Genomic DNA, 21,666 nt, shown 5'->3' with positions numbered 1-21,666 from the left:
GTGGTCTCTTCCAACTCTATGATTCTATGATTCATACAATAGAGTACAGTCATACCTCGGGTCGAAGTAGCTACAGGATAAGTACCGTATTTTTTGCTCTATAAGACACACTTTTCCCCTCCTAAAAAGTGAGGGGAAATGTTGTGCATCTTATGGAGTGAGTGCAGGCTCCATGGCTTCAGCAAAAGCAATGTGAAGCCTCTGATGAAATGAAAATGAAAATGACAAGGAGATATGGAAGGGGCTCCGCTTTGCTGAAGGGGCGCTGCACAGAGAGGGAGAGAATATTTTTTTTCTTGTTCTCCTCTAAAACTAGGTGCGTCTTATGGTTGGGTGCGTTTTATAGAGCAAAAAATATGGTATTTTCGGGTTGCGCGCTGCGGCGGCCCGGAATTAACGGAGCACGTTACTTCCGGGTTTCACCCCTCGCGCATGCGCAGATGGTCAAAATGACGTCATGCGCAGAAGCGGCGAATCACAACCCGCGCACGCACAGACGCGGGTTGCGTTCGCTTCTGGGTGCAAACGTGGCTCCGGAACGGATCCCATTCGCATCCAGAGGTACCACTGTATATATTTAAACTGGTGTCAAAAATAGTTTCATGAGTGGTTTACCGTCTCTTTCTGGCGTCTTTGATACCATGAAGCAGCAACTACATTTCCCCCCTTCTGCCCTGAGGAAATGTTAGAAAAGTATCCTCAAAAGGGCTGGGTAGCAGATGATTATGTGTCCTGGAACACCTTTATGGCCTGGCTATCTGTTGTTGGCACAGATCTGTCTCAAGACAATGGAGTGCACCTCCAGGGGTGAGAATAACAGTGACTGCTACGGCTGCAGAGACCGGTAACACGTAACTATTGCCTCTTATGTTGTTTCTGCTGCGTTAGCAGCAACAAGGTGACCTCTCTGGTGCACAGACCTGGGCAGTGTGTATGGAGGTCCTGGGGTGCCCAAATGAAAGCAGAGTAATACATTTGGCAGCAGCTGGGCTGCAGGAGTTGCTGGAAGAAGGTGTACAAGGAGCCATCCAACCATCTTAGGGACTCCACTCTGGATTTCTGTACGCTTCACTCCTTGGTTTTTTCTTCTCCCAAAGATGTTTCTCAAGGCAGCAAAGGTTTAGGATCAGAGTTTTCCTTCTTCTAGATAGGCTACCTTCTCAGGTTGACGAGCCCCATCGGCCCCTCACTTCCCTCTGCAGCACGTTCAGGATCCAACCACCTTCTTGAACGTTGGACCCACCTTTGGTCTCATCCTCTCAGTCTGCCAGAGGGTTTGTTCCTCAGGCTTTTCTTCTCCCAGAGATGTCCCACAAGGCTGTCTAACCAGGAAATATTGTTGTGTCAGTGCTGCGTGAAGTAGCTTGGTATCACATTTAGTTTTCAGAATATTTTGTATTTTGGGGGTGGAATGGGGAGCTTCAGTCTTGTACACAGTTACAAAAGGGTTCACAGGCAAGGTTTGAGTGTTCAAGTTTAGTATGGTTGTCTACTATATATTTTGGAAACAATTTGGATGTTGGGAAAGGGGTTATTAATTCAGGACATGACAGATTTGGGTTCCCTTGTTGAATCCGTTTATTTTTGAATCTATAAAGGAAACAGTAAGTGAACACGATCAAAGCTAATGACTAATTTGTTTAGTGCTGTTGAGGCAGAATTGTCCTCAAAGTGGCAATCATGTGATATTTAATTTGAAATCCATCTTTTTAAAGAATGTGGAAAATAGTGTTTTTGGTAAAATTGATGTTTGAATTCAGGGAAGAGAGGCAGAGAGAGAGAACCTCTAAAAGAAAGAAAAATGCTGCATTTGAACGTTTGAAATACAGGATATGTTCAGGTTTTAATTTTTAATTTACTTATTACACTAATTTACACCACAGCTTTCCAGATACAGTGGTGCCTTGCAAGACGAAAAGAATCCGTTCTGCGATTCTCTTCGTCTAGCGGTTTTTTCATCTTGCGAAGCAAGCCCATTGACGGCTTATCGGATTAGCGGCTTTTAGCGGCTTATCGGATAAGTGGCTTAGCGGCTTAGAAAAGGGGGGGGAAGGGGGGAACCGCAGGAACTCGCAAGACATTTTCGTCTTGCAAATCAAGCCCATAGGAAATTCGTTTTGCGAAGCGCCTCCAAAACGGAAAACCCTTTCGTCTAGCGGGTTTTCCATCTTGCGAGGCATTCGTCTTGCGGGGCACCACTGTACAAATCCTTCCAAGGCAGCTTATATTATCTTTTTTTTAAAAGAAGAAGTACAGTATTTTAAACAGTGGCAGCAGTATACGAACCTGCCTCAGTTTTGAGATCTTTGAGGGAGGCCCTTCTCTCAGACCCGCCACCCTCACGGGCAAGTTTAGTTTGAATGTGGGAAAGGGCCTTCTTGGTGGCTGCTCCCTCCCTGGAGAAGCTAGACTGGCTCCCTCATTGTTTTCCTTTCGCCAGCAGGTGAAGACCTTGTTCCAATAGGCTTTGTGGAACTGACTGCATTTAATGAAAGGGTTGGTTCCATGCTGTTTTTGTTGTGATTATATGGTTTTAATTGATGAGCTATATAACTGTATTTCTATCTATCTGTCTTCTATCTATCATCTATCTATCCCTCTATAACAGTGTTTCCCAACCGGTGTTCCGCGGCACACTAGTGTGCCGCCGGACGTTGCCTAGTGTGCCGTGGGAGGGAGGCGGGCGAGTCGGGCTAATCCTCCGACGAGCTCCACCTCCAGACCCATTGCTCAAATCCTTTAACCCAGGAGGGCGGGGAGAAAGGGTGGGAAAAAAGAAGGGGAAGAGAAAATATTTTTTTAAAAAAAGGAAAGAGAGGGAAAAAAGCGAGGGATGGAGGAAGGGGAATAAACAGAAGGGGAGGACAATGAAGAGGGGCGGGGCTTGGCAGGCAGCAGATAACTGGGGAGGGGGCGCGGCTGGCGGCGGCTCAAGGCAGGAAGGGAGGAGCTGCCTCGCGGAGAGTCTTGGGCTGCAGAGATTTCCCGTTCAGGAGCGCGGGAGGCCACGCCGTGGATGGGAATCTCCTCCTCCTCTTCCTCCTCCTCCTCCAGGAGAGAGGGTGGTCTGCCCCACCGAGTCGGGCGTGCTCAAGCGTGGGAGCCTATAGTTAGAGCTCAGCTCCTTTTCTTGCCTTCCCCGCCCCCCCCCCACGGAGCACATTTTCCTCGCCCCCCCAACCCCCGCATGTAGAATAGAAGCCCTCCAGCCTCCACGGTGCACAAACTCTCCCCTCTGCAACGAAGCGCTTTGTTGCATATCTTTGGTGAGGTTTTTAGGCAGTCTTGGTGCACCTTAAATCAGCGCTAATTGCGCCTGGACGCAGTATTTACTTCCGAGTAGGCCCCCTCCCCCCCCCCCGTAGCACCTGACGTTGCTATTCGTATCATCAGGTTTGTTTGTTGATAATTTAATTGTTTTAAAAGCATCATGCTAAAGAGCTCTCTCCCACCCCCAGACCCTTGGGCAAAACAGAAACACACACATACACAAACACAGAGATTGAGCCCTGCAGGTTTTATGAAATGAATGGATTCTGAATGCCTGTTTCAGTGGCTTGTCCGCCTTAGGCTGCTGGGCCAGACACCTGTTACACGGTGCAGTCCGTAAGCTGTGAGCGCTGCTACCTGCCGCCGAGACCACGTAACGACAGTCTTGAAAGACCTACATTGGCTCCCAGTACCTTTCCGAGCACAATTCAAAGTGTTGGTGCTGACCTTTAAAGCCCTAAGCGGTTTTGGTCCAGTATACCTGAAGTAGCGTCTCCGCCACCATCGTTCAGCCCAGACACTGAGATCCAGTGCCAAGGGCCTTCTGGCAATTCCCTCACTGTGAAAAGTGAGGTTACAGGGAACCAGGCAGAGGGCCTTCTCAGTAGTGGCGCCCGCCCTGTGGAATGCCCTCCCATCAGACATCAAAGAGATAATCATTACCTTCTATGCTGTTACTATTTTTTTATTTTTTTTTACATAAGTAAAAAGTGACCTTTCCCCATCTGGCATGGTGGTGTGCCTCGAGATTTTTTTCATGAAACAAGTGTGCCTTTGCCCAAAAAAGGTTGGGAAACACTGCTCTATAATTTCAACAAATGTTTAATTGTTTTTAATGGTTATTTTAATGGATATTTATATGAGCAAGGCTGTGCTTGATGATTAGCCAGACACAGTTGCAACTGTATTTGAAGAACACATCTTTTTAGATTTGCCTTGAGAGAGTCTTTAAACCTCTTTTGTTGACCACCAGCATTACACTTTCCAGTTTTAAGTTCAGAGTAGGGTAGTTGCTTTGGAAGACGTTAATCAGGCATCTGAACAACATGACCAGTCCAGCAGAGTTGATGTTGAAGAATCATTGCTTCAACACTGGTGATCTTTGCTTCTTCCAGTACAGTGGTATTAGTTTGCTTGTCTTCCCAAGTGATGTGCAAAAATTTTCAGTCACCATTGATGGAATCTTTCAAGGAGTTGGAGATGGCATTTATAAGTGGTCCTTGTTTCACAAGCATACAGTAAGGTTGGTAGTACGATAGCTTTGTAAACAAGCATTTCGGTTTCTCTGCAAATGTCCCAGTCCTCAAACACACTGCAGTTCAATTGAAAGCTGCACTCACAGAGCTCAGACGATGCTGGATTTTGGCATCAATGCCAGCCCAGGTAGGAGAAGTGACCTACATTTCCCAACATTACACCATTGAGTTGGATTTGTGGCGCTGCAGAGGGGTTGTTTTGTGCTTGTTGGTGCAGCACTTTCGTTTTTTGGATATTGAGCAATAGGCCAAGCTTTTCCTAAGCTTCTGCAAAAATATTTAGGATGGTTTGGAAGTCAACCTGAGTGAGCACAGACTACGTTGTCATCAGCATACTGAAGCTCTGTGACAGAAGTTATGGTAGCCTTACTCTTTACTTTCAGCCTACTCAGATTAAAGAGCTTTCCATCTGTTCGATATATGATTTCTACTCCAGTGGAGAGTTTCCCTTCGACAAAGTATAGGATCATGGTAATGAAAATAATAGAGCTGGGGCAATAACACAACCCTGTTTAACACCTGAATCCATTGTGAATGGATACATTGTCATGGAGGAGTCAAAGGATGTTCACAAATTTATCTGGGCAGCCAATTTTCAGAAGGATGCTCCACAGGACACTACGATTTACAGTGTTGAAGGCCTTAGTCAGGTCAATAAACGCCATATACAGGGGTTGGTTTTGCCCTCTGCATTTTTCTTGAAGCTGGCGAGTGGTGAATCCACTGTCCCCCTAGAAGGTCGGAAACCATTTTGGGATCCAGGGTAGCCTTGGATATTGTTAGAAGACAGTTTGCTAAGATCCTTGCAAGAGTTTTGCTGGCCGCATCTAATAAAGAGATGCCTCCATAATTTCCACAATCTGTTCTATCACCTTTTTAAAAAGAGATTGATAATTTTCACACCCCTAAAGTCTGCTGGGATCTCCTCTCTCTCTCTCCCAGATTTTTTCCATGAGCTTGTGAATTTGTTGTGTAAGTTCAGTTCCGTCCACTTTGAAGACTTCGGCAGGTATCCCAACAGGTCCGCTGGCTTTGTAGTTTTTCATTTGGTTAGTAGCTGTACACAATTCTCCCAGATTTGGAGGTACTGCAAGCTCATCTCTAATTTGTTTTTGCGGAATTTGTGAGAGGACCTCAGCAGCTACGTGGGAGTTGCAGTTAAGGAGATGTTGGTAATGTTCTTTCCTTCACAGTGCAATAGTTTCTTTTTCTTTTAGAAGTGTGCTACCATTGGTTGAGTATAGGGGGCATATGCCATGTTTTATTGGCCCATAAATGGTCTTTGTGGCTTTAAAGAAACTCTATGCATCATGAGTGTTTGCTAAGTGCTGGATCTCTTGAGCTTTTTTATCCACCAGGTGTTCTTTAGTTCTCTGGTTCTTCTTTGAACCTCAGCCTTAGCATTGGCTTAGGTTTTCTTCATAGTGGTGAAGAAAAGATCTGAAAGGCCTTCCTTTTCTTGTCAATAATGCATTCAATCTCATTGTCATTCTCATCAAACCAGTCCTGGTGTTTCTTGGTTTGGTATCCAATAGTTTGTTCACAGGTTGCAATAATGGATGTTTTTAGCTTGGTCCAGTGTTCCTTGATGTTTTCAGGGAATTCTGAAAGCAGATGGTCCTTAAGAGTTGTTTGGAAGCAATCCCACTTAATGGGATCTTGAAGGGATTGAGTGTTCATTTTGTGCCTTGGTTTCCTTCTGAAGCCTGCATTGAGGTATAATCTTGATAGCCATCATGGAACATATTAATCTGTGATCTGTCCAGCAGTCGTCGGCACTAGTCATAGCTCTGGTAGGGAGCACATCACGGTGATCTTTAGCACGGACAATAACATACAGTGGTGCCTCGCAAGACGGAAAACTCGCTAGACAAAAGAGTTTTCCATTTCGGAGGCGCTTCGCAAAACGAATTTCCTATGGGCTTGCTTCGCAAGACGAAAATGTCTTGCGAGTTCCTGCGGGGTTTTTTTCCTTCCCCCCCTTTTTCTAAGCCGTTAAGCCGCTTATCCGCTAAGCCGCTGAACCGCTAATAGCGCTAATCCGCTAAGCCGTCAATGGGCTTGCTTCGCAAGACGAAAAAACCACTAGACGAAGAGACTCGCGGAACGGATTCTTTTCGTCTTGCAAGGCACCACTGTAGTCTAAGAGGTCCCAGTGGTTCAACTGAGGATGCCTCCATGATGTTCTAAATTTATTCTTTAGTTGAAAGAGTATTTTGGCAATAACAAGGTTGTTGCACATATAGTCAAAAGTAAGATTTCGTTCTGGTTGCTGTTGCCAATTCCTTCTTTTCGAAATCTCGCCCAATTCTTGCATTAAAATCACCCAGGATGATAATTTTATCCTCCTTTGGAATCTCTGATAGGATGGTATCCAGCTGAGAGTAAAAAAATCTTTCATGTCTCCATTGACATCTAGTGTTGCTTCATAAGCTCTTAGAATAGTGACCTTCTGGTTTTTGGTGAGTTTTATTTGAAGGGTTGAAAGTCGCTCATTAATGCCTGTAGGGACATCTGACAAGAGCTTCACAAGATTGTTTTTGATAGCAAAGCCTACTCCATGTATTCAACGTTTTCTTTCTAGAAGAATGTGTAGCCTCCTTTTTCTTCAGTTGTCCCTCTCCTGCTCTTTGAGCTTCTTGAAGTGCTGCAATATCGATGTTAATGTGTTGCAACTCTCTTGCAGTGATGGCAGTTCTGCATTCAGGATGCTCATTATCTGTGTCATCCAACAAAGTCCATATATTCCATGTTCCAAAGTTCAATTGTCTTTTATGACCACTGAGTGGTGACCCCACTGGGCGCAGTAATCCAGTCGGGGGGGGGGAGGGAGACAGATTAGTGGATGGATGCAGTTGGAACCTATGGTGACCCTAGAATTTATGGCACAAGGCTTCTTGTTGCTCCAGCTCAGCCTCTAGTCAAATTGCTCCTTCATAATCCCCTCAAAATAATTACAAATTTCCAATCACCACCAGCTGATTCTTAACCCAAAAAGTTCACATCTGCCTAAGCTGCCACAAGACTGTTGAAACACAGGCTTATTTTTGTGGCACGAGCTTTTGTGGGCAATACATTATTACCTCCAAAATGTATGTGTAAGATGAAAAATAATGTTTCAGAATGAAACATGAAAATGGAGCACTTTCCCTGCACACACCAATTTCTGAAAACAAACTCTTGATTATTCAAAACCAAAATATTTGAGATTTTAGGATGCTGAGTTTCATTTCTCCTTCACAGAGTAAGAACTTCCCTTCATGTCTATGAATCAACCACTTTGGCTTATTGGAGCATGAGAGGCTCCTGGTATCTCTCTATTATATCAGAGAGCACTGTTAGCGGCTTCATCTGCAGAAGCTGGCTGATTTCACCCCCATGGATTCTGATAAGTGGATGCTAATATTTGTGAACTTCGCTGCCTGATCTAACGGTCTCTTGTTCTTGTTGTCTGTTTCAGTGACAGCTATATTGTGAGAGTCAAAGCTGTGGTTATGACCCGAGATGACTCCAGTGGAGGATGGTTGCCGCAAGAAGGAGGCGGTCTCAGTAGAGTTGGTGTCTGCAAGGTCATGTGCCCAGAGGGCAATGGAAGAAGTGGATTTCTGATCCACGGAGAAAGGCAAAAAGACAAACTGGTAATTTAATCTAATTCAGTATTTGCTTCTGGTTCCTTCCCCCGCCTCCACAGCTTTCTTAGCATTTCACAAGACCATACATCAGGCAAAAACCCCTCCTCCTACTTCAAAGGAACACAATCTATTTTCTCCCCAAAATAGCAGCTGCACATTAATGTTTTAAAACCTCCATTTTTATGTAGTTAACACCTTCTTATTCAAAGAAGTGAAACTGACACTTTTCCTCCACCCTGCCAAAATCCTGTAGCATCGCAGATTGTAGTATAAAGAATAGAAAAAGCCAGTCACGTTGTACTGAGTAATTCAAGCTTTTAAAATGGCAATGAATTATTTATGCTACCTTCTGCTTGAGGTATGGGCTGGCAGAGCAAAAATGCAAGGGTAATTTATCTTGCGGGTTGACACTTTGCTCCTTACCATGGCTGTTTATAGAACCAAGAGTTCCTGCTTCTTTGCACAAAATAAAACGGGAAGGGGGGGGATTCACATTTACATCATGAAGCTGCAAGAACGAATCAGCTAGCTACCAGACGTAGGTTCCACCTACAGATTTAGCCCAACCAGGGATGGCCAACGGATGACCTGTGAAGTAGATTCTTACCAAATTCTTGTTTTCAGAAGTTGTTGGCCCAACATCACTTAAACACATTTTGGCTTTGTGTGATGAAAGTTGGATCTGCAACAAAATGTTGCAGTATACGGCGTGCCCTTGTTCTGAATTTTGGCCAGCCATGCTCTTCTCCACGACACTCCATTCCATCCTCTTTCCTCACCCAGACACTCAGTGCTCCATGCCCAGGGAGCATGCTCAGTCCATATTTTGTCCTTCTCTGCCTATGGCTTTTTGGTCAATCTGCAGAAATTTGGGGTGATAAAAACCCCCCTTGTGCATAGATGGTGGTGTTCTGGCTACCTCTGGAGAACTAGTTCACTATTAGTATGTATATATCATTATCTGGCCACATCTAAGAATGTGCCCTATAACCACAGACCTCTTGCTGCTATCTTTATTATACATCCTGACTTCATAGAAGGGGTTTGGGCTGTGAATTATGATAAATACACCTACCGTGGGCCTCTGTTTGATAAAAGGCTGGCTACTGAGAACACAACAGCAGCTGTCCCTGCATGGGCACATCAAATGTAAAACTATAAAATGTCCCATAAGCAGAAACTTAACTGGGTGCACCCATAGTACCAACACACTTGCAGAACACACTTTTTTGTAATCTCCAGGAAGCTTGGAGCCCCTGTACGTGGGGTCGCTGCCATTTAATCCTCATAGCATGTGATGTTGGTTAGAGCCACAGGGCGAAGCTTGCTCAGCAACTGTGCCAAGTGGAGATTGGAACCAAAGTCTCCCCAACCAACTTGCAATTCAAGATCCACTGCACCACATTTTCTCTTTCAATATTTGCAGTTGAATCAAAGAAATGAGGCAAGCTGTTCACTACAGAAGAAGGCAGAATAAGTGGCAGGGTGTGACAAGTTAGTTTGCCGTGGGGCAGTTAGAGTGTGTGTGCATTATCTGCATATATTTGATTTCATTATGCACAAAATGTGCATATCCTTATTAATGGTACTACAATTGTACTTTATTGTTTGTTACATTTGTCTACTAGAGTAACTTCTTGGTTTTTATGCTAAGCAAGACAAAGGTGCACATTTTGCAGGGGGAGTTGGGTAGCTCTGGTTAAGTTTTGGAATCTGTTTGCAATTATTTAATTATTTATTTATTTATTTATTTATTTATTTATTTATACCCCGCCCATCTGCCTGGGCTTCCCCAGCCACTCTGGGCGGCTTCCAAAAAAAATATTAAAATACTGTACTACATCAATGGTTTGCAATGGTAGTGTATAATGTCAGGGGCAAAACTAGGCTTAATTTAACCCAGGTCCAAGACCCAGGTTGGTACCCTCCCCATGCACATTTTCATACACAACACGGGTGGCGCTGTGGTCTAAAGCACTGAGCCTAGGGCTTGTCGATCGGAAGGTCGGCAGTTCGAAACCCCGCGACGGGGTGAGCTCCCGTTGCTTGGTCCCAGCTCCTGCCAACCTAGCAGTTTGAAAGCACATCAAAGTGCAAGTAGATAAATAGGTACCGCTCTGGCGGGAGGGTAAACGGCATTTCCATGTGCTGCTCTGGTTCGCCAGAAGCGGCTTAGTCATGCTGGCCACATGACCCGGAAGCTGTACGCCGGCTCCCTCAGCCAATAAAGCGAGATGAGCAACCCCAGAGTCGTCTGCGACTGGACCTAATGGTCAGTGGCCCTTACCTTTACCTTTTACACACTGGGAGCCTCAATGGTGCCCCTCTGGAGGCTTCACCTGGGACAAAACACCTGGCTAGCCCCCACCCCCTACGCCAGCTATGGCTCTGTACAGTGGTACCTCTGGATGCGAGTTGCGATTCGCTGCTTCCGCGCATGCGTGGGACATCACTTGAGCGCATGTGCTAGCGGCAAAACCCGGAAGTAACGCACTCCGTTACTTCTGGGTTGCCGCAGAGCGCAACCTGAAAATGCTTAACCTGAAGCTACTTCAACCCGAGGTATGACTGTATAATGTAATTGTGTTCCTTTGCCATTCCAGCGGGAAGTGTTTGAAACATTTTGGTTTCACTTGCAAAGCTATTTTTGCTGACCTATTCTGTGAAGAGAGCTTCTCTCACCAAAACAATTGCATAGAGACTAGACATGTTTTGACGATGCGAGAGGCAGTAAATGAACCAAACTAACAAACCCACGACCTTCACTTTTACCTCTTTGCATTTTGAACCCCAGGTGGTATTGGAATGCTATGTGAAGAAGGACTTGGTCTACACTAAAGCAAACCCTACATTTCATCACTGGAAAGTCGACAACAGAAAGTTTGGGCTCACTTTTCTAAGCCCTGCTGATGCACGAGCATTTGATAGAGGTGTGAGAAAAGCCATTGAAGATCTCATGGAAGGTACAAAACCAGCACCCAGGGACTATGTCTTTTGTTTCTAAGTCGCTTTGTTGTTGTTGTTATAACTTGAAGGCTGAATTTCACAAATTTTTCACTGAAACGAGCTACTCCTTAAATCAAAGTCTTAGTCTTTTGTATCAGCTTTCAATTTCTTAGGGAGGATGTAATTCAGGTTATTCAGCTTTCAATCTCTGTAAGATCTAGGAATTTATATATTTGAAGCTAATCCACAAATAAATACAATATTAATTGACTCACAAAGTCTCATATTGAATGAAGTTTCAAATGATTCTAGCACATGACTTCTTAAGCAGCTTTCTGTGACTTCAGCCTTAATCGTTGTTTGTCTTGAATGAATTGTTTGGGATTTTATGCTACCAGATTAAGCAATTTAAAAAACCAAACTTAATTTTGTTGAAGCAGTTTTTTCTTAGTTACTTCTCTTACCTACATAGAATAACTATCCCTTATTTTGACACAATTTCCTTTACCATTTTCAAATATGTGTTTTGGATCTTGCCAAGAATATTCAGATAAAATTAATTTCTTCTGTAAAAACAAGCAGGGGGGAAAACATTCGCCACATTCCAGGAGAACATATACGTCCGTTCTAAGCATGCAGCTGGGCTCTTTGTTTAGTTTTTTCCCTTTTCTTCTTTTTTCTGGAGCATACCTTCCACCATCCCTCATCACCAGTTGGCTTTTGAAACATGGGCAAGTTTATATATATAAGTTATAAGACAATTCCGTGCCAAAAACAAAGCAAATTCCCTAGTTGTACATGTTGCACAGCTTTGCACCAGGGTCAGTAGGCTTGTTGTGGGTTGTGATAATTACATACAGAAACAGTATACATTTTAAAATGTCTTTCCAGGATCTACAACTTCATCCTCAACAATCCACAATGAGACTGAAGTTGGAGATGATGATGTCTTTACAGTAAGTATCTCTCAATAGGAATTGCTCTTTATGCCCTCTGAATGGCTTTGTTGCTCTCCACTAAAGGCTGTCGTGTTTCTGACTGGTTGCTGTCAGTAGAATGAAAGATATTCTCGGAGTCCAAAGAGGCTTTGGCAAAATTTGATATGAACATGTATTTCTTTGTTCTATTATTTCAGCACCTCTTTTCCCACCCTTCTGTGAAAAATCATACTCAAGACTACGTTACCAAATACAGTGGTGCCCCGCAAGACGAATGCCTCGCTAAACGAAAAACCCGCAAGACGAAAGGGTTTTCCGATTTTTAGCGGCTTCGCAAGACAAATTTCCCTATGGGCTTGCTTCGCAAAACGAAAGCCCATAGGGAAATCTCCGGGGACAGCGGGGAACCCTCCTCCCACCGCAAGCCCCGGGAAGAGAGGAGAAGCTGCGCGCCTTCCCCTCTGTTCCCGGACCTGTCCTGAAGGCTTGCGGTGGGAGGTCCGGGAACAGAGGAGAAGGCGCGCAGCTTCTCCTCTCTTCCCGGGGCTTGCGGTGGGAGGAGGGTTTTTCCTCCCCACCGCCAACATTCAGAAGGCTGTTCTGAAGGCTGGCGGTGGGAAGAAAAGCCCTTCTCCCGCCTCCAGCCTTCAGAAGAGTTCCCCGCAGGGCTCCCCAAGCTGTGAATGTCTGCCGCGCGCGAGGGGCGCTCTGCTTAAGAGCGCCCCTCGTGCGGGGCAGCAGGCTGCTATCCGCAGCTTGGAGAGCCCTGTGGGGAAGTCCGGCAGGGCTCCCCAAGCTGCAGATGTCTGCCCCGCCCGAGGGGCGCTCTGCTTAAGAGCGCTCCTCGTGCGGGGCAGCAGGCTGCTATCCGCAGCTTGGAGAGCCCTGTGGGGAAGTCCGGCAGGGCTCCCCAAGCTGCAGATGTCTGCCCCGCCCGAGGGGCGCTCTGCTTAAGAGCGCTCCTCGTGCGGGGCAGCAGGCTGCTATCCGCAGCTTGGAGAGCCCTGTGGGGAAGTCCGGCAGGGCTCCCCAAGCTGCAGATGTCTGCCCCGCCCGAGGGGCGCTCTGCTTAAGAGCGCCCCTCGTGCGGGGCAGCAGGCTGCTATCCGCAGCTTGGAGAGCCCTGTGGGGAAGTCCAGCAGGGCTCCCCAAGCTGCAGATGTCTGCCCCGGGCGAGGGGCGCTCTGCTTCAGAGCGTCCCTCGCACCCGGCAGCAGGCTGCTATTCGCAGCCTAGGCAGCCCTGCAGGAACTCTTCTGAAGGCTGGCGGCGGGAGAAGGGCTTTTCTTCCCACCGCCAGGCTTCAGAAGGCTGTTCTGAAGCCTGGCGGTGGGGAGAAAAGTCCTCCCCCCCCCCACCAGCCTTCAGAAGAGGTCCGGGGAAAGACTGTCCCCGGACCTGGTCTGAAGGCGGTCTCCCTAGGAACGCATTAATTGCTTTTCAATGCATTCCTATGGGAAACCGTGCTTCGCAAGACGAAAAACTCGCAAGACGAAAAAACTTGCGGAACGAATTAATTTCGTCTTGCGAGGCACCACTGTAAATAAATAAATTACATTATCAATGAGCAAGTTAAAATAGAATACTAACTATAAACACGCAGCATCATCAGTATAGACCTGCACAAGTTCTGATAGAAACAATAATCCTGATCCAAAGGTTTTTTAAGAATGGGCAGAAGTGGGGCAGGATAAATTATTCCTGCGACCACCAGAGCTGGAACAGACCGCTCTCTTGACCTCACAAGCCATGCATTTTGTTGGTGAATGAGCAGCAAGGAAGGCCTCAGAAACAGAGCACAGCTCTTGAGCAAGTTTATACTGGAAGAGGTGATTCTTGAGAGACACTGGTCCCAGGGCCATTTCGTCCCAAGGCCAAAGCCAGCGCCGTGGAATGAGCCCAGGACAAATTGGTAGCAAATGAAGCCGGAACAAAATTGGCACAATGCGATGTCCGGCTGCAGCACTCTGATCCAGCTGAAGCTTGGGGACTGTCCTCAAGGACAAACCCATACATACAGTTTATTAGAATAACCCCGCCTGGAAGTGACAAGGCCATAAAAGATTAAGGATCGCTCCCTAAGCCTGAAACTGCAACAACAAAACATTACTGTACTTCCCTCTTCCTCAGTTTTCTCAGTGGCAATTTTTAAATTGTAAGGGCCTTGTAGAGTGGTACCTCTGGTTGTGAACGGGATCCATTCCGGAGGCCGGTTCGCAACCTGAAAAGAACGCAACCCGCGTTTGCGCACGCGAGGGTCGCGATTCACCACTTCTGCGCATGCGTGTGACGTCATTTTGCACGTCTGCGCATGCGTGAGTGGCAAAACCCGGAAGTAACCCTTTCTGGTACTTCCGGGTCGCCGCAGGACGCAACCTGAAGCAAACGTAACATGAGGTATGACTGTACTCTGTAAAATACTGTGCATGTTGAAAATAATAATAATGCCGCCCCTATTTTTGTTTCTTGCTTTTCTTGCTAAGTAACTGAAACAGGGACTTTCTGTTCAGTTCTTTGCATTCTAGAGCAATAACTACGCCACCTCCAGGCAGCCACAGTTTAGGGATCCAGTCCAGGGGCCTGTCAGGTGAGCCAACAAACTTTGGATCCAGCAGAGCAACCTCTGCAGTACCCTGTTTCAGACCTTCTTGCCGGCTGAAGCAGAGTTGTCACAACAGAACAGATGTGTGCACTGTGGAGGCAGAGTCTCAGTCCTGTCCGTAAGCAAAAAAACCCTCTTGTGTGACCCAGTTTTAAGTCTGTTCTTAATGAGCAATGTAAAATCTGGTTGCCGTCATGTAAGCAGAGGAGGGGACTGCGGAAAGTATCTGCAAATTTTTAAAATAAGGAGATGAAAGTTGAAAGAGCAGACTTCTTTGACATTTCTGTTTCAATGGAAAACCATGACTGCCTCTCTAATGTATTGCTGAACTTTTCTTTTTGCATGAGAAGAAAATAGTGGAGATAGTTGGAGGGGGGAGGACTGGGACCCATGCAGTCGAATCTTTTTGATTATAGAGGACGAATATCATCAGCCTGAAAGGCTTGATAATGCTGAGGGCCTGAAATGGGCTTCCTGTAGCGTGTGACCAGATCCTCCGTGACAGTTGGCATGTTGTTTTCCTCTGTTCTTTTGTCATAGTTATAAGACAAACAACAGCAGGCAGGGTTAAAAGGTGACTTCCTCTCCTCCAGAGCAAAACTATCATTAGCAGCTGCTTCCCAGCTACCTGCCAGAAGTGATTTATAGATTCTGTGATGGAGAGGGAAGAATGGAAGGTGGTGGGGGGGTGTTTGCTGTAGGAGAGCTGGAATGGCATACTATTTAATAGCAAATTATTCAGCAAAGATACCTTCATACATCTGCATCAGGTCTGTACTGCTTAAAACATCAGCTGTGTATATCTTTGCCCCCCTAAAACGCAAATTGCAGTCTGTGCAGAGATGGTGCTCTATCCCTGAATCAGGCCAAGAACAAAGACCTCAATATCTCCAGAAAGGGCAACAAGCTTTTTGTTTATTTGGAAGATGGTAAAGTCAATGCACATATATGAGCCCTATTGATTTCCAGTGAATGTTTACTATGCACTTAACTCTCTCCCTTCTCCTCCCCCCCTTCAATGAAATCAAAGGGAGCTAAAAGGTCTTTAACGTGGCTGAATTATGCTCTTTGTGTTTTCCAAAGATGAAGTTTCCCTTTAGGAGGCATCTCTGTGATGTAATGTAATGTTACCTTAACTCCAGAGCCTCATTACAATCCACAAATGTTTTCCATATGCTTGAAAATAAATTTCTCCAGCCTCTGCGCATTGAATGCTTGCTCTTCTCTAGAGGCGACCTGAGTAAAGCCAGTTGTTCATTTTTGCCTTGACTGAGAATGCATCTTGCTTGCCAGCAATCTGAAATTGCACTTTGCTTCCAGTTAATTAATCCACTTTCTGCACTCAGATTGTTTTCCCCTTTGGATAAATGTTCATCTTTTGGGAAGTACCACTGAATCATGATGTAATGTGCTCTCTCTATTGCATAGCCACTCATTCTGTGCAGCAGTGAAGGGAAGTGACATGAGGCTGCAACTACCATATTTGCTTTGTCTCCTTATTGCAGCAGGACAATAAATAGCAAAATTTGTCGGAACCCTCCCAAGATGACCGTCCTGAAATCAATCTCAGGGAGCTAAGAAAAGCTGACGGTGCAGATTATCATTGCTGTCCTTGAAAGCATAGATGCAGATTCTGGAAGATGGGGGTCTTTGTAAACCTCCTGTGTGGCCTTTTGAAGGGATGCAAATAGTTTTGTGGTGGCAGGGAATTATGGCCCAACATCTTTTGGGGACTCTGAAGGATGTGTGAAAGGATTCTTTAAAAAAAAAAATAATCCACTGAGAAATTGAGTGTTTCACAGCTCTGCATATTTCTGAATAGTGATTTCTCCAGCCCTGTGATAAAAGCCTGGACTTGTGCAGTAACCATAATTAATGTTGATCATAGCTTATTATATACTGTGGGTAAGCCAGAGGCAGTCACTCAGACCTAGTCACAGCATAGTTTCTCCTCCCCCCCCCCCCATTATTTTGAGTTTTGAGCTGTTCTTCTCTTGTGGCTCCGCAACTTGTGAGCTGAAACTAGAGGTTCTGGTTTTGCATACAATGTTTAATGCTTAATGCTAAGGTTAACTTTGACCAAGAATTACCGTATTTTTCATCCTGTAGGGCGCACCGGCCTATAGGACGCACCTCGTTTTGGGGGGAGGGAATGAATAAAAAAAAAAATTATTTCCCCCCCAGCCGCGGCTGCTGCCCCAAGCCTTGCACACACCTGCCCGAAGCACGGGGCACCCTCCGGAGGGCTCCACATGCTTCGGGCTGCAGGCTGCCGCCCCAAGACTCGCACGCCCAGCGGGACCTCCCGCCGGGCGCGCAAGGCTTTCAGACACTCGCCCGAAGCACGGGGAGCCCTCCGGAGGGCTCCGCATGCTTTGGGCAGCAGGCTGCCGCCCCAAGCCTTGCGCTCTCGGCGGGACCTCCCGCCCGACGCGCAAGGCTTGCGGACGCTCGCCAGGGCTGCAGGCTGCTGCCCGCAAGCCTTGTGAGCCCGCGGGAACTCCCGCCGGGCTTGCAAGGCTTGCGGATAGCTTCCTGAAGCCTGGAGAGCGAGAGGGGTCGGTGTCTCTCGCTCTCCAGGCTTCAGCGAAAGCCTGCATTCGCCCCATAGGACGCACACACATTTCCCCTTCATTTTTGGAGGGGGAAAAGTGCGTCCTATGGGGCGAAAAATACGGTACCTAACTTTTCCATTTATAAGACTTACTTTTTTTCTATAAAAATCATGCCAAAAAGTGGGGGTCGTCTTATACATGGGTAGTGCACAGGGTGGACGTTTGATTGGTTGCTGCCGCAGCTGTCAGCAGCTGTTGTGCGTGTTATTGGTTGCTGCGTCAATGGGTGGTGTTGATTGGCTGATGCTCCTGCAGTTGGGCAGGCGACTGGCAGCTTCTGCTGGGATGGGATAGACAGAAGGCGGATTTTGGGACACGTGCAGGTGAGCGATTTTTGGCAATCCCCCCTAAATAAAGCTCAACAATCCTGGGCAATCCCCCCATTTTCTTAACTTTGAGTCCCCCAAAATAGGGGGAGTCTTACACTTGGGGTCGTCTTATAGATGGAAAAGTACAGTGTATACCACAGCAAACCTTGGTGAATAAGTGTTGGGTTCAAATAAGAAAGTTTAACTTTGGTTACCTAAGCCTATGGCTTAGCATTCTGTGTGGACCAGGTCAGTGGAGCTGGCATCTCTGTGTGGACCTGTGTTCTGTCCACACTTGTCTTTGGCAGGCTATTCCCAGCCTGGTTTGCTTATGCTAGCTGTTGACTTCCTTCTAGAGCAGACAAATGTTCATCCTGTTTCTCACAGTGACCAACGACGTGCTTTTGGGAAGTCCACACCCAGAGCATGTTGGAAGACAATCACCTCCCCATTCGGCCACCATTCCTCTTTAGCCAGTGATACTCCGTGGCATGTTGCCTTTGTACCTGATGGGTCTGTGCGGGCATCATGACCAGTGCTGCTGCTTTTGCTTTGATGAATTTGACTATTGTGCTTTTAAAGCATTTAAAACTAGTGGCCACCACTGCATTTGGTGCTGCAAATTCTATATTTTTGACACAATGTGAAGTATTTCCCTCCCTATGATTTCTGATAGGTGTGCCCCTGTGCACAATCTGTGAGTTGTGTTCCCCAACACACACACACACACACACACACAGAGAGAGAGAGAGAGAGAGAGAGAGTGCTTTTGTGCCAAAATGAGAATAATACAAATGATGAACAATTAGTGACACTCAAAGACCTTGCAACAACTGGAACGGACTGCCCCTGCTGGCACCAAGGAAATGGGCAAGGAAATGGGCAAGCAGGCAGAGCTCACCCTGGGCCAAGCATCCATAGGCATGGAGAGTAGCAACTGATGGATCTGTACAGCCTTTGCTGGGGTCACTTTGCCGCCTGTCATCTTATGTGCATATTTGACTTACTCAGTCACCCCAATAGGGGTTTAGTTAACCCCCAAAGCCACACAATTAAGAATATCACCACTTCAGTGAAGGAGAGGGCCTCTGAAACACAACATGGCAATTCACACCTCATGGTAGTTGATGACTACTTAGAACATGGGAGTTGTGAAGCCTGAAGCAAAAGGTTTCTATGGCATATGCTTAACCCCACCTGTTGACAACTGTCTTAGCTTTGCTATAAGTGACTTTCCGTATACATAATGCAGTATATATAGCACATGGGAACGATTTATCTGGACCTTTAGATCCTGCTAACCAACTCAAGCATCCTTTTCTCTTCGTAGTCAGCATAAATAACATGAAATGAAGAAACCAGATCTCTTTGCTGCCTCCTTCATGAAACCTTTGGCCTACTTTGGTCTCCCAGATGAGTGTCAAGTATGTTTCAGCCACACTGTTAAAATATGCACACAAGACGGAGAGCAGCGATTACATATCCCCTACCCCCAACCGCTCTCCCTTTTTCTCCCCAAAAACATCTCGGCTGAGTTTGTAAAACAAATTTTTGTTTGTTTCGCCAGAATGTAGATTAGGGAGGACAGGGGAACCCTGAAAATTATGAAGATTGAAAATCTGAATGAGAAACAAGATCCCCCCAATAATGATGATGTCTTCACACCATCTGGTGGAAAAGAGGATTAAAAAATGGTTTCTGCAGATGTTTGTTTGTTTCTTTCCAATCTGCTTGAGATAGGATGGTTAGGCCAGGCTTCCTCAACCTTGGCCCTCCAGATGTTCCAGGGGTTCCTTAGAACCTTATCAGGGTTTCCCTAAAAAGAGAAAATTCAGAGCCGAATGCAGTGATTAGAAAGTTGTTTGGGCTGATCTGTCCTTCGACGTCCCTTGAGAACGTGTTTAGGTTTCTTTTTTGGTGGAATTTGGAAATAGTGAGTAAGGTAAAGGACCCCTGGATGGTTAAGTCCAGTCAAAGGCGACTCTGGGGTGTGGCGCTCATCTCGCTTCAGGTCAAGGGAGCCGGTGTTTGTCCACAGACAGCTTTCTGGGTCATGTGACCAGTAGGATTAAACCGCTGCTGGCACAACGGAACACAACGACAAGTGCTAGAGCACACGGAAACGCTCTTTACCTTCCTGCTGCAGTGGTACCTGTTTATCTACTTGCACTGGTATGCTTTCGAATTGCTAGGTTGGCAGGAGCTGGGACAGAACAACAGGAGCTCATCCGCCTCCTAACTTGTTCTGTTGATGAGCCAGACTGCTGCTGCTGCTGCTGTTTTTTTCCTGCCCTGGAGGTCTTGTGCCTTGCACAGTTCTGGCTTCCTTGCTCTTTCTTGTGCCCTTCACCCTTGTCTTCTTGTAGAAGATCCATTTCCTGTAGGTGCAACAAGTGCTCAGGAGCCAGAGACCATAGTCATGTTCCCAAAACTCCCTTGCGCCTGTCTCTGCTGCAGCAGAGGCTGTGTCAGGGAGTCCCAAGGTGTTTGTTCTCTCTCTCTCCCTCTCTCCTTGTCAAGGGGCAGAAATTGCAATGCTGCACAAGACCCACCTGTTCCAAAGCTCATAAGAGTGTTGGATGCATCCAGTGTGTTGCCTTAATTGATGTTTATTTAGTCCTGATTTTGCTCTGCCTTGATAGCTTTACTTGAGGGCAGTTTAAAAATCTCTTAAAAATAAAATATATAGGGAGGAATTCAACGCCTTGCTAAGCTGATTATTCCATCAAGGCAAGTGTATCGACTTGCCAAATCCCTCCCTCCTCCCCTATGCATTATTAAAAGGTAAAGGGACCCCTAACCATTAGGTCCAGTCATGACCGACTCTGGGGTTGCAGCGCTCATCTCGTTTTATTGACCGAGGGAGCCGGCGTACAGCTTCCGGGTCATGTGGCCAGCATGACTAAGCCGCTTCTGGCAAACCAGAGCAGCGCACAGAAACGGCGTTTACCTTCTACTTGCACTTTGACGTGCTTTTGAACTGCTAGGTTGGCAGGAGCAGGGACCGAGCAACGGGAGCTCACCCCGTCGCGGGGATTCGAACTGCCGACCTTCTGATCGGCAAGTCCTAGGCTTCCCAATATGCATTATTGCAGAGGTTTTAAAACCCAGCCACCACACCGAGCCAGTTTTTGAGGTCTTACTGGAAGAGAAGGGGAGAAGGCCCCATTGAACTAGTGGAAGCCCTTGCATAGGGCTTCAGCTGACAGGATTCATTAGTTGAATCCCGCCCATAGTAATTTAACCCCATTATTTAGCTTAAGTTATATATTGTCCTGGTCTATATAGCAGTGTAACTTTTAGTGTAAATATGCAATAAACAATTTCTAGCTGCAGCTTCCGTTGAACTCATAACAACATAATCCTTGGAAAGGATTTTGACACTTCCAATAGATCTATATGGTTGCAGATGTTTATCACAATATGTCACCCATGAAAGTTTGATCCAGGATATTCCTGAGAGCTGGATTCTTATTAGAGGTAAAAATAAAATTCTGCACAGTGTATTGTGCTTTTATGTGCCATTCTTACCCGTTTGACTCACCCAGGATTTTGACTGGGATGGTGAGTGCAGTGGGGAGAAGAGGTCTTAATTCAACAGCATGCTTTTTGAAAACAAAAATGTGCATCTTGTTGGATTCCCAGAGTTACAAACAGAGTCCTGAGAAATGTTTGTGTGTTCCTGCATTCTGCCCCCAAGGTGACGCACTGGGCAGGCCACGCTTGGCCTGTAAACATGGTTGGAGAAAGTCGGCCCTGGCAGCCTGACAACAAGATGATTGACAACTTCCTGTTAACAAAGTGAAAAGGATTAGAGAATTGCCTTGCAGGCTATAATGCAAGACATTGGCAAGGCTCCTATGAATATTCAGAGGGAAGGGAGAGTTGCAGCTGGCCTCTTAGTTTGTTCCTGACTTCCATATCTCTTTGGTAACCAGGCTGGGAGAGGAGGAAAGGCAGTTCCAACCAAGGGCTGACTTGGACCCAGGTATCTTCATGGAGCATCTTCAGGGCAGGGGAACTGCTATAAGACCACAGGGAAGATAAATGCCAAATTTCTGTTCTACAACTTCCAGAAGACCTATTCAGATTTGATACT

At 46.2% G+C, this 21,666-nt stretch overlaps 2 protein-coding genes across 4 annotated transcripts in view; one reads left to right on the top strand and one right to left on the bottom strand.

The window, feature by feature from the left end:
* Positions 1 to 21,666, bottom strand: part of SLC1A4 (solute carrier family 1 member 4) — a gene marked incomplete at its 5' end in the record, with an annotated part of 278,141 nt that overhangs the window by 57,862 nt on the left and 198,613 nt on the right. The gene's annotated exons all lie outside the window — the stretch shown is intronic.
* Positions 1 to 21,666, top strand: part of SPRED2 (sprouty related EVH1 domain containing 2) — an 88,270-nt gene that overhangs the window by 55,359 nt on the left and 11,245 nt on the right. For all 3 annotated transcript variants that reach the window (XM_081855643.1, XM_081855644.1, XM_081855645.1), the window contains 3 exons: positions 7,987 to 8,164; positions 10,953 to 11,121; positions 11,996 to 12,060. In XM_081855643.1, coding sequence (XP_081711769.1) covers positions 7,987 to 8,164; positions 10,953 to 11,121; positions 11,996 to 12,060 — 412 coding nt within the window. The remainder of the gene's footprint in view (positions 1 to 7,986; positions 8,165 to 10,952; positions 11,122 to 11,995; positions 12,061 to 21,666) is intronic.

Source organism: Podarcis erhardii, assembly GCF_964252035.2.
Source record: "Podarcis erhardii genome assembly, chromosome: 3".
In the NCBI taxonomy this organism is placed as follows: Eukaryota; Metazoa; Chordata; class Lepidosauria; order Squamata; family Lacertidae; genus Podarcis; species Podarcis erhardii.
This window is presented reverse-complemented; position numbering and strand designations above follow the sequence as displayed.